Source organism: Crocodylus siamensis, chromosome 1 (assembly GCF_052110815.1).
Source record: "Crocodylus siamensis isolate JL-2025a chromosome 1, ASM5211081v1, whole genome shotgun sequence".
Lineage (NCBI taxonomy): Eukaryota > Metazoa > Chordata > Crocodylia > Crocodylidae > Crocodylus > Crocodylus siamensis.
In genome coordinates this window covers 420,895,846-420,907,277 of record NC_143395.1, presented here as the reverse complement: position 1 = coordinate 420,907,277, position 11,432 = coordinate 420,895,846, and the positions used below count along the sequence as shown (strand labels likewise).

Genomic DNA, 11,432 nt, shown 5'->3' with positions numbered 1-11,432 from the left:
ATGTCGCATTCGACCTGCTGAAAGCCCCCCCCCCCCTCCTTGCTGGCAAATATGCTGTCCCTTAAACTATCCTATGCCTACGCGGGGCTGAAACAACCCTCTGAAGTCCAGCCCTTCCCAGGGCGTTGTATCCCCTCCTTGCGTTCTCTGCTTTCCTCTTCCTCTTTAGAAATACAACTCGTGCATAGCTAATTGCAGACACTCTACCGTTGAAAAGCACGAGCCCTTTAGTGCTAGGAGGGAACGCACTTTCCAAATTGCTACTTTAATACATGTGACAAGCACCCTCACACCCCATGACCCATCCGTCCCCTCTGTCAAACCATAGAGCACGTTTTCACTCGTGATCCCCGTTGCCTTCCCTGTCTCCTTCAAAAAAGCCGCCGCCCTCCCCCACACCTTCTGTGCATAAAAACAACCCCACAAAACCTGCGCCACGGACTCAGGTTCGTCACAAAGTTCTCTTGGGCACTTGGGGGACCGTGTGAGTCCCCATCGATATAGTACTTGTCGCACTGGCAGTGCGTTTCTCACGGCCCTCCAGGCCAGCTCCTCGTGCTCCCCTTTCCATTCCTTCCCCACCAACCCTCCCCACACCCTGCTGACCTTGTCCGTGCTCAACTCCCCGACATCAGCCATTCTCTGCTTCCCCCTGAGGAACTTGAGGACTTTCCTGGCATTTGCCAGCCCTTCCATCCCTAACCCTGCCAAGCCTTCCCTGGCCACAAAGGATCCAAGGCGTGCGTAAGGGAGTGACATCCGCCAAGCCCACGCCCCCCGCCACCCGCTCCCAAACAGTCCCAGCCTCTGTAGGAGCCTTCCCCCCCAGAAAACGCAAAGGTTGGAAACCGGTCCCGCTGCGCCCCTCGCTTCCCTCACGACCATCTTCAGAAAGTGCACATAAACAAAAACCTCTATATTCGGGAGAGCCCATCCCCCCAAGCCCTCTTCCTTATATACCTCTGTCCTGGCCACCTTCTCTGTCTTCCCCCCCCAAAAGAAGAGGCACAATGCCCGCTGGACCCGCCGGGCCTGTAGCCAGGACGGGGGGTACGCCATCGCCGTGTACAAGATCTTTGGCCACAGGCACTGTTTGATCACTTGCACCTTTCCCCTTGCGGATAAATGCCGGGTGCTCCACAGCCCCACCGTCTGGTTGACTCTCGTCTCTAACACTTCCCAAGCCCGCTTCCCTTTTCCATGGGTATCCATCCACACACCCAGGATTTTCAGTTCCTCCCTTTCCACCCTCAATCCAAATTTCCCCAAATCCCCCCAGTTCCCAACCGCCAGGACTACGCTCTTGTCTGTGTTCACTCTGGCTCCAGATACCTCCCCAAACTCCTTGGCGTGCTTCACCACTCTTTCTAAGGACACCTCGTCCCGCACCACGCATGTCACGTCGTCCATGTACAGGAGGACTTTTAATTCCCCGCCCCTCGGCACTCGAACCCCGCTGATCTCCCTATCACTTCTAATTCGTTGTGCCAGCGGCTCAATGGCGCAAACAAAGAGCCCCGGCGACAGCGGGCACCCTTGCCTCACCCCCGAATCCACTGCAAAGGCTTCTCCCAGGAAGCCCCTCACCAGCACCCTGCTCGTTGCCCTCCCGTACAGCGCCCGCAGCCACCCCACAAATTCCCCCGGCATCCCCATGCCTGCCAGAACCCCAAACAGAAACTCGTGCCCGATGCTGTCGTACGCCTTCTGCAGGTCCAGACTCGCCACTATCGTGTTCCACTTCCGGTCGGTAATGTACGACAGCGTATCCCGGAGCAGCCAGTGTGCGTGTGTCGTCCGCCGCCCCCCCACCACGCCCATTTGTTCCCCGCCCAGCACCTGCGGTAACACCTCCCCCATCCTTGTCACTAGGATCTTGGAAAATAATTTATAATCCGAATTCAGCAGGGTGATCGGCCTCCAGTTCTTAATGTCTTCCCGTCCCCCTTTCTTATAGATCAAGACCACGACTCCCTGGGCAAAGCCCTCCCCTACCCGACCCCGAGCCATCATTTCCTTAAACAGGGCCAGCAGGTCCCCCTTCACTAAATCCCAAAACTTCCCATAAAATTCCACCGGGATCCCGTCGCCTCCCGGGGTCTTCTTTAAAGGCATTGTCCTCAAGACCCCCAGCATCTCGGTTTCCGTCAATTCCTTTATCAGCCCCTGTCTCCCGTCTTCCCCCACTTTGGCTTCCAAACTCCCCACCAGCCCCTCCAGGTCTTCTCGCCTCCCCGCTTTCCTGCGAAACAAATCCCCGTAGAACCTAGTCACCTCCCGCAATACCCCATCCGCATCCTCCACCCTCCCTCCCTCGGCCGTGCGGACCGCCCCCATCACCCGCTTCTTCCTTCTCACCCGCAAGGCGAAAAACCTGCCCCATTCCTCTCCCTCCTCCACCCACTCCGCCTTGGCCAGGAACATCCGCTCCTGCATCCTGGTCCGGAACCAGTTTTTCACTCCCTCCCTCGCCCTTTCCCATTCTCCCTGTACCGCTGCCCCCTTCTTCCGCTCTTCCCACAACCTTTGAACTTCCCCTTGTAAACGCACTAACTCCTTCTTCCTCTGCCACGCCCGCTTCCTCCCCACCGCAGTGAAACACTCTCGCACGCGTTGCTTGATTTCTGCCCACCAGTCCCACCGTGTTGGGAAAAGGGGCTGTAAGGATTGCCACTGGCGATACGCCCTTTCAAAGGCCATGCATTCCTCTGGGTCGTCCAGTAAGGACACATTCAATTTCCAGACCCCTCTGCCCTGTTTCAGCCCCTGCCCGATGCCCACTTCCACCCACAGCACGCGGTGGTCCGAGAAGCTGACGTCTATCAGTCACTTGCCACGGATTGCCAGTCCCTCCGACACCAGCACAAAATCGATTCTCGATTGGCCCCGCCCACCGGGATCCACTCTTGTAAAGACTCCTGTCCCTGCCCAAATATCCTGGAGCCCCTCATCTTGAATCCACCCCCGCAACCACTTCCCTGTACTATCCATCCCGACTCTCTCCCCAACCCCTACCCGCCCACCCTCTTCAAGTATGCAATTGAAATCCCCCATCACGATCCGCGGCCCTCCACCCCCCATACACATCCCCATTTTGCGGAAGAAACGCACCCTCTCCGTTCTCTCGGCCGGGGCGTAGACGTTGTACAACGTCACCTCCACGCCCTCCACCTCAACCACTGCCTTTTGCAGTTGCCCTTCTTCCAGGACCTGCTGCCCTTTGATTTTCAAACCCCGCTCCCTCATCAAGAACCCTACTCCTGCCGCTCGATTTTCGTTTGAGCCCCGCCACCACGACGGTCCCACCTCCCAGCGCTTCTCCAGATAGCCATAATTTCTCCCCCAGGGGATCCCACACTCCTGTAGGCCTAACACCTGCGCGTCCAGACCTTGTAAGGTGCTATACATTGACTCCCATCTCTGCCTCCCATATACACTTCTTACATTTAAGGATGCTATAGTCAACGCCATCATGGCTATTTTTCAGGCAAAGCCTACCTCGTTAAACATCCGATCCGCTACTGGGATCTGAGCTGTCTTCCCCCACTTTCCGCATCCCCGTGGCCCTAGCCAGATGTTCGATAGCAGTCGGGCTGAGGTAGCCACAAACATCCGCCCTCCCAGACTCCTCAACCTCTCGTCCCTCCACCAGCAGTTTCCCGCTCTTCCCCTTGTCTCCTTTCCTGTGCAGTCCCTTCTGTCCCCCGGACCGTTCCCCCTTCCTCCTCTAGTCTCTTTTTCATAGGTTTAACCCTCCGCTTCTTCTTTCTTTTTACAGGGGAGGGTTCTTTCCCCTTCTCCCCAGACAGGTCCAAGTCCATGGTTGCCGAATCCGATTCGTGTGCCCCTTCTCCTGCTGCCTCGCTCTGCTCCTCCTCCATGTGTTCCTCTCCTCCCGACTCCAAAAGCTGGTCAGCCGCCTCGATCACGTCGTGTCTCTGCTCCGCTTCCGGTGTTTCCTCCACTAGGAAGGTGTCTACATCTAGGTTGGTGGACTCCGCCTCCTCTGGCTTTTCTCTATCCCTCTCCTCTGCTGCGTGTGACTCTCGGGCTTTGTTCGCGTAGGACCGGGGGCACTGGCGCTGCAAGTGCCCCTCACCTCCACAAACGGCACATTTCAGTTCCTCTTGACAGGCCTGTGCCCGGTGCCTCCTGCCGCCACACCTGTAGCAAACTGTCAGGCTACAGAAGGCCGCCAGGTGCCCCGCCAAGCCGCACCTGCTACACAGTTTCGGCTGGCCATGATAAGTCACGTATCCGCGGTAGGGCCCTATGGACACGACAGAGGGCAGGTGTCTCACCCCGCCGGGGTGTCTGGGGTCTTCGTCCAGGAGGACTCTGGCTCTCCATGCCCCGGTCCAGATTTGCCACTGATCCAGGACCCGCTGAATATCGAGGATCTTTTCGACCCGCCCCTCCAGCCACCTTCTGACATCTGCATGCTCCAGGTCATCTGTATACATTTTCAAATATAAAACTCTCTCCCGAGCCTTCTGGCCTGCTTCAAAATGCAGACCCCGTAAGTCCTCCTTGTCTGCTACTTCCGCATACCGGGCCCAGAAGGCCGCGTACGCCTCTCGCCTCCAAAAGGTGATATTCCAGTGGCGGAAATTATCAAAAACCACCACGCAACTTAAATCTTTAGGGTTCACACGCAACTCTTCAAAAAGCACCCTGGTCATAAAGTCTGCTCTCAACATAGTTGTTTCTCCTTTGACCCCTTCTGGAGTCAAAGTGGCCTTGACCCGCAGCTTCAGCGTTCTTCGGGGGTCTCCTTCTTCCCACAAACAATAGGAAGGTTCCGGGCCCTTCCGGGCAGCTTTACTGCTCTCTGCAGAGCTCCGCCTCCCTTCCGGCAGCGGGACCGCCCCCTCTCTAGAATCTTCCTGCCCAGCAACATTCCCACTCTTCCTCTCCGACGACACCACCTTGCCTCTGCGGCCCACCGTGGACCAGTCCCCAACCACCTCCGACGCCATGCCGCCAGGACGCTCACCAGAAACGCTCTTCATTGTCGAAGCCAACAGCATCTTAGATGAAACACTTGCTGATCCATACTCTTCAAGAATCAAGGCTTGCTTCCGCGCCGCCGCCTCCATAATCGAGCCTCTTCGTCCTGCTCCACCACCTCCATCGCTCCAGCAAGTCAGCAGTCACACCACCTCACAGCTCATAGTACCCTCCCGGCCAGAGGAAGCTCGCCTACGTGGTCACGCTGCTTCCCCTGCCAGGTAAGTGTGTGTCTGTGCAACGGGCTCTCTCGGGTCAGTGGTGTCACCTACCTGGTAATCCTTGGCAGCCTCCTGGATGGGGAGCACTGTGTGACCGCGGTGAGCCTGGGACTCCCTGCAGATCACACAGATGGCTTCCCCGTCCTCCTCACAGAAGAGCTTGAGTTTCTCCTCGTGCTCCACACACTGATTCTCCATCTTCTCCTTTCCTGGCTTCAGACTCTGCTCTTTAATCTTCTCCACCAGGGTTTTGAGCTGCGTGTTGAGCCGGGAGCTCCCAACCTGGAACTCTGCTCTGCAGCTGGGACAGGGGACGGCGTCGCCTGAGCCACGGACACGGTCCTCACAGTACTGGGTGATGCAGGCTCGGCAGAAGTTGTGCCCACACCCGATGGTCACCGGCTCCTGCAGGAGGTCCAGGCAGATGGAGCAGGTGGCCTCTTCAGCCATGTCCTGTCCTGGAGGGTCTGAGGCTGCACGGCCCCGGCTTCTGCTGATTGCTCTTGCTGCTCCGTGCAGGCTGGGCCCATCCTGGGTGGTGCCTCCCTGAGCGCAGCAGCTCATTTCCTGCAAGTCAGCTTCTAACAAGGGAGAGGAGGGGCCAAGGGGCCAAAGGGCCAAAGGGAAAGTAAATGGAGGAATTAACCTGAGTGGAGAGAAAGGAAGGATGAGGGCAAGGAGCAATAGGAGCAGGGAGGAGGATGGCTGGGGAGACAGGGCGTTCACAGGCAGGGGGGCAGGGATGAGAAACCCCCCGACTCACAAACACGTAGGAAACAGTGCACCCAGCGGTGCGCTCGGCAGCGTGCCTTCACCGTGGTGCAGGATTTTGAAAATGTCAATTCATTTTGGAGGGCAATGCCTAGGACTAACAAGGGAAGAGGATGATCACAGGTTCTCATCAGGCCTGTGGCAGAGGGAGCTGCTGAAACACCAGAGTCCCTCGGAGCCATCGTGACACTAATGGGGTCCATCAGCCTTCCCAGGCGTTACAGAGAGCTGGGTCCAGCACCCAGACAAGGGAAGTGAGCCCAGACCTCGAGCCACTTGGGCAGGAACCAGCCTGTCACAGGGCTGTCCCCTTCATTTCTCCCCTGTCAACCCCTGCATAACTGTCCTCACCTTATGGGACCTCTGCCAGCTGAGATGCCCCTGACCTGAAGGCATTTGCTATCACCCCGGGTGGACCCCAGCTCTGTGGAAGAGGGGCTAGCTGATAGCCCCTACAAGCAGGAGCAGGGCTTAGCAATCCCAGCACGGGTGCCAGTGTGTGGCACGTTATGGCATTTTGCGTGGCACATGTGCCTCAGGTCAGACAGCAGGGAAAGGGCTGGGTCTGCGCTGGCACAACAAGGATTAAGCCCATGACAGCTCTGTTGCCACCTGCCCCTGGCACACCAACCTCTTACAAGCTGAGGTTGTGGATGTTTCTGGCACTCTGGCCAAAAAACATTGCTGACACCTGAGCAAGACAGAGAGCAGCTTTCTGGAGCTGGACAAGCCAGCCACGGGGTCACACCGAAGCTCAGGGGTCTCACACCCGCCATGCACTCGGAGGCAGCAGGTGCCCAGAGAAGGAGGGAAGCTTTTGCGGTCCTGTTACTGCAAGAAAAGCTAGAGTGTGAACTTGGTGTCAGGTCCTCCCCCACGGTACCTGGCTCGGCATGGTGACGGCCCCCGTGTGTGCCCTAACCACAACGTAGATGCAAAGGAGCTTGCTCCATGTTCGTGGGCGCACTGAAAGCTCACACACAGCTTTCTCCTCTGTCTCCCTTTCTGTTTCGGGGCAAAGGCACTGCTGAGCAGTTCACCTACCAACAAGTACGCAGGGAGTAACAGGCCTTGGGTTGATAAGAGTGAGTTTTTGATTAAACTTCTCTGCCTTTATTCCTTCTGGGTCTAAGGCTCATGGTCCATCCCTTTCCTGGCTTCCAGCTGGTGAGTTCAGTGGTAAATGTGGCCAACTCACACCACAAGATCAAAGGTGTTTTTTTATCAGTTCAATAATGAGATCATAATTCACTGCCAGGGAAAGATGGTGTGAGAAAATGAGAGGGAAATAAATTATAGAAAGATTATATATTATTAAAATATGGTAGAATACTAACCAATTGCCCAACATGAATGATGGACTTCAAAGGAGTGATTACATGGCCGGTCCCGAAACATGGCCTGCCTCTGCCCATTCTCTTGTCCCCATTGCCAAGCCACAGCCCCCCCAGACGTGCTGCTGCCCCTCACTCCCACCCCACTGAACCCAGCCCTGCCGGTGGCCCTCACTCACTAAACTGCAGTACCCTACCCCCTGGGCCATGATGGTGCCCCTCACTCCTGACCTGCAGCCCCCTGCACTGCCAGCCCACAGTCCCGGCCCACCTGATGCCCCTCACTCCCACCCCACAGCCCCCTGCCCCTGTTAGAAATGGAGTATTGTTAGAAATGCACAGCTTGCATCTTGCACCCGATAAGAAACACTGCCAAGGACTTTGTTCCTTTCCTAGCCTTGCCACAGCTTTTCTTATACTAAATTGCAGACTCTCCCCCAGCTTCTCCCTAGCCTTTCTCATACAGATTACAGAAGCTGGAATTCAACTGACTGTGTCCTTGAAAGGGGGGGGGTTGAACTCTTGGTGACCTGTAGTAGTCTCTGAGCATGCTTAATTAGCTGATGCATATTTACCTCTCTGCCCTGCATACTTAAGTAGTTAATTATACTATACATGCGATGCATGTAGTGATGTAACCACATGTATGCTTGTATGAAATGGAAGTGAGCTGTAAGAGTTCCTGTTTCTGCACACGTGCCCAGGAGGAAAAAGATAAATACAGCCTGCAAAATTCCTTGGTGGGTTCAGAGTAATCTGAGTTTTTGACTTTGCTCTGACCCTATTTGCAAATACACCTTTTGTGCCATCTAATGAGTGTGTGTCTGTGATTTTGGTGGCCTCCAGAGAAACGAACCGCTTTAAGCATCACTCCCACCAGCCCTGCCAGAGGGGCCGCAGCTGTCCCTGTCCTGACCAGGCCGGCGTGCGGTGGCTTCGATTCATGCAGGTGGCGGAGGAGCATGTCTGGCCCCAGCATGGGCTGAGGGGAGAGGAGGGGAGCCTAGTGGCATCCACCACCCTGGGATGTGGCTGCAGTGTTCTGCGGGCAGCCTGGCCAGGCCCCCTTCCCTCCCTCGCCCCTTCCCCGCTTCCCTCCTGGCCACTCAGCCCCTCCCAGCACAGGCACCGGCCCTTGTGCAGTCACCTGGCCATGGAGGTCCCCGCTGCCCCCACCCCTTTCCTCAGCTGGAGAACAGCCCACCATCCCCCCCCACACCCTACCGCAGCTGCAGCCCCCGCTTCCCCTGCCCTGACCACGTCTGCATTGCTCCTTTGCTCGGGGGCTGGGAGAGGGGGCACAGGTAGCAGGGAGCGCCACACGGGTCTGCCACCTCTACAGCTGCAGACAGGTCTGTGTGTGCCCCCCACTGCCTCCGATGGCCCCCTCCCTGCTCCCAGCCCACAGCAAAGGGAAAGCCCAGACAGCCCACCTGGAGGGAGATCAGAGGGCTTAAGGAGAGTGGGGACACATATGGGAAAACCCAGATATATGGAAACCCTATCTCGGTGGTGCAGGCACACTTGAGCAAAAGCTTTATGGACAGACAGCTAGACACACAGATTAAGCCCTTTATTATATTAGACTTTTATTAATATATTATTGACTCTTTATTATTATATGCACCTTTAAAAAGTGGGGGACTGGACATGATGAGACTCTTCTTGCTCAGCTCCAGCCCTCTCAAGTTGCAGGGCCTTAGAAGAAGCCTTCGTCTCTCTGAACTTTTCCTTCTCGTGTCTGCACAACCCACTGTACACCACACAGACATCAGGTCACAGCTCTGCCATTCATACATCCGCAAGGGTCCCTGCTGGAGCATGCTGTGCAGGTATCTGGAGAGAGGTGTAGCTTTTTGATTTGTGTCATTACAATTTTAATACTGCCCGAGCCAGGAAACCTTTCTGCTCACCTTGCTTGGGAACAGAAATCGAAGCTCACACAACATTTGATTTCCACACCATCCTGAAGTCTGCAGATCTTAGCAAGAGGATACCTAGGAATTTACACCTCATTAGGTCTAAATCGCTTTCAGCTGTCTTGAGTGCAAGTGTGGAGGTGCATGGCAAAAAAGGCAAAGAATGGATTTGGCTGGATCCAGAGGCAGCCTAATGCCTTTTGTGTTTGGTTTGCCTCTAATAAAATATGGGGTTTTAGTCATGCTGCTTGCGAGGGAAGGGCTGGCTCCCTAGTGATTCATTTAGGGTTTCCCAGGTGGTCTGAGTGGGGGCTCAAGCCACGGTGAAATATATTTTGTACCCCAAAATTGGATGAGCCCTTGTTGCTGCTGACAGGTGCTCAGCAGACGGGTTTCCACGCTCTTTGGGGGCAAGGAGACTCCAGAGCCAGGGAGGCTGAATGGGGCTGGGCTCTGCTGGGAAAGGGAGAGTGGCAAGACAGCAACTGGAGAGTCGTCACAGAGTCGTAGAAATGGGGGCTGGAAGGGACCTCGGGAGCTCCCATCTAGTGCAACCCCTGCTCAAAGCAGGACCAGCCCCCACTACACCATCCCAGCCCAGGCTTCGTCGCCCTGGACCTTATACAAATCCCCAAGGATACCTCTCTAGGTAATTTGTTCCACTGCTTCACCACCCGCCTCGTGAGAAAGTTTTTCCTAATATCCAACCTAAATCTCCTTTGGTGCAACTTGAGACTATTGTTCCTTTTTAGTCCTCTTCCGCTGAGAAAAGTCTAGCTCCATCTTCTCTGGGACCGCCCGCTGGGGAAGCTTGTGCTTGGGCAGCTCCCAGCACCCCGTGCACCATCCCGCTGCCTCCTCCGGCTGCCCGCACCCCCTGCCCCTCCCGCCGGCGTTCCCTCTAAGCCGCGTAGCCCGAGCTTGCCCCCGCACTCCCGGGCTTCCAGGTCCCAGGCACCCTTGGATCCGGCGGGCGCTGCTTCCAAGCTGGGACAGCTCGCATGCAGCTAGCACCCGGCCTGGGTGGCCCGGGGGGGCCTCTGCACCTTGGCGCTTTGCAGCCTGGCAGCAGCTCGTCTGGGCAGGCTCTGCCGAGGAACAAAGACAAAAGCGGCAAGGGGCCTGCTTTTTTTGTCCCCCCCTCCCTCCGAGTGGCCCCTACGCTATGAGAGTCCATGGTGCTTCCCTCTGCTGCGGGGCACCCTGCCTGGGCAGTCCTGGGGGGCACCGGCACTGCGGAGGGAAGCACGCAGCTCCCCGCAGCTTAGGGGCCACTTGGCCGGCCAGCAGCTTGTCCCCCGGCTGTGGGAGACATGAGCGGGCTCCAGGAGAAAGAAAAAAGCACAGGCCCCTCACCGCTTTTCCTTTTTTTCAATGGATCCTGCCCGCATGAGCTGCCCCTGGGTCATGCAGCCCCTCAGCTGCGGGGTGGGGGGTCCGGTGCTTGCCTCCATGGGGGACCGCCTGGGCAGGCTGCTGGTGGGTGGGGGAGGCCTGAGTGGCACTGCCGCTGTGGGGGGAAGCACCAGGGCACCCCGCAGCTCAGGTGAACCCGCAGGCCGTCCTCATTTGAATTTAGGGAGAACTAAACTTGTGGCATGTGTGCAAGTGCCTTCTCTACCCAACCCCAGTCCCCACCTGAAACCTGCCAGTCCCGCCCACCTCTTACACCACCACCCACCCAACGCAGGGCAGCCATCCTTGGCAGGTGCCCGTGTCGGCGCAGGCGGCGCAGGCGGGGTCCCGGCGGGGATCGGGGCATCCGTCTGGGTCCACACCTGAAGCCGCCACATCCGCACTGGGCGGAAGCACCCGCACAGCTCTGCTGCATCAGTGACGTGACACTGGGACAACCTACTTCTGCCTGAGACCTAAATGCCAGCTCGTGGGCCCAAAGGCGGAGCAATTTCTGAAACATCTCTTGCCCTGCTTGGATAGGAGAGATGGTATCACAGCGAACAGAAACAGGAACTCTTACAGCTCATTTCCGTTTCATACAAACATGTGTGTGGTTACGTTACTACATCCATCGCAAGTACTTTATAATTAACTACTTAAGTATGCAGGGCGGATAAGCAAATATGCATCAGCTAATTGCGCATGCTCAGAAAGTTCTTTAGGTCACCAAGAGTTTAAATCCGCCCCCTTTCAAGGACACAGTCAGTTGAATTCCAGCT

General features: G+C 56.6%; 1 protein-coding gene across 1 annotated transcript; it reads right to left on the bottom strand.

Annotated features, from left to right (window-relative positions):
* Positions 1-3,629: 3,629 nt before the first annotated feature.
* On the bottom strand, positions 3,630-5,227 carry LOC149875558 (zinc finger CCHC domain-containing protein 3-like). Its single transcript, XM_090031472.1, has one exon. The coding sequence runs from the start codon at positions 5,097-5,099 to the stop codon at positions 3,630-3,632; it is 1,470 nt and encodes a 489-aa protein (XP_089887598.1). The 5' UTR covers positions 5,100-5,227.
* Positions 5,228-11,432: the final 6,205 nt, after the last annotated feature.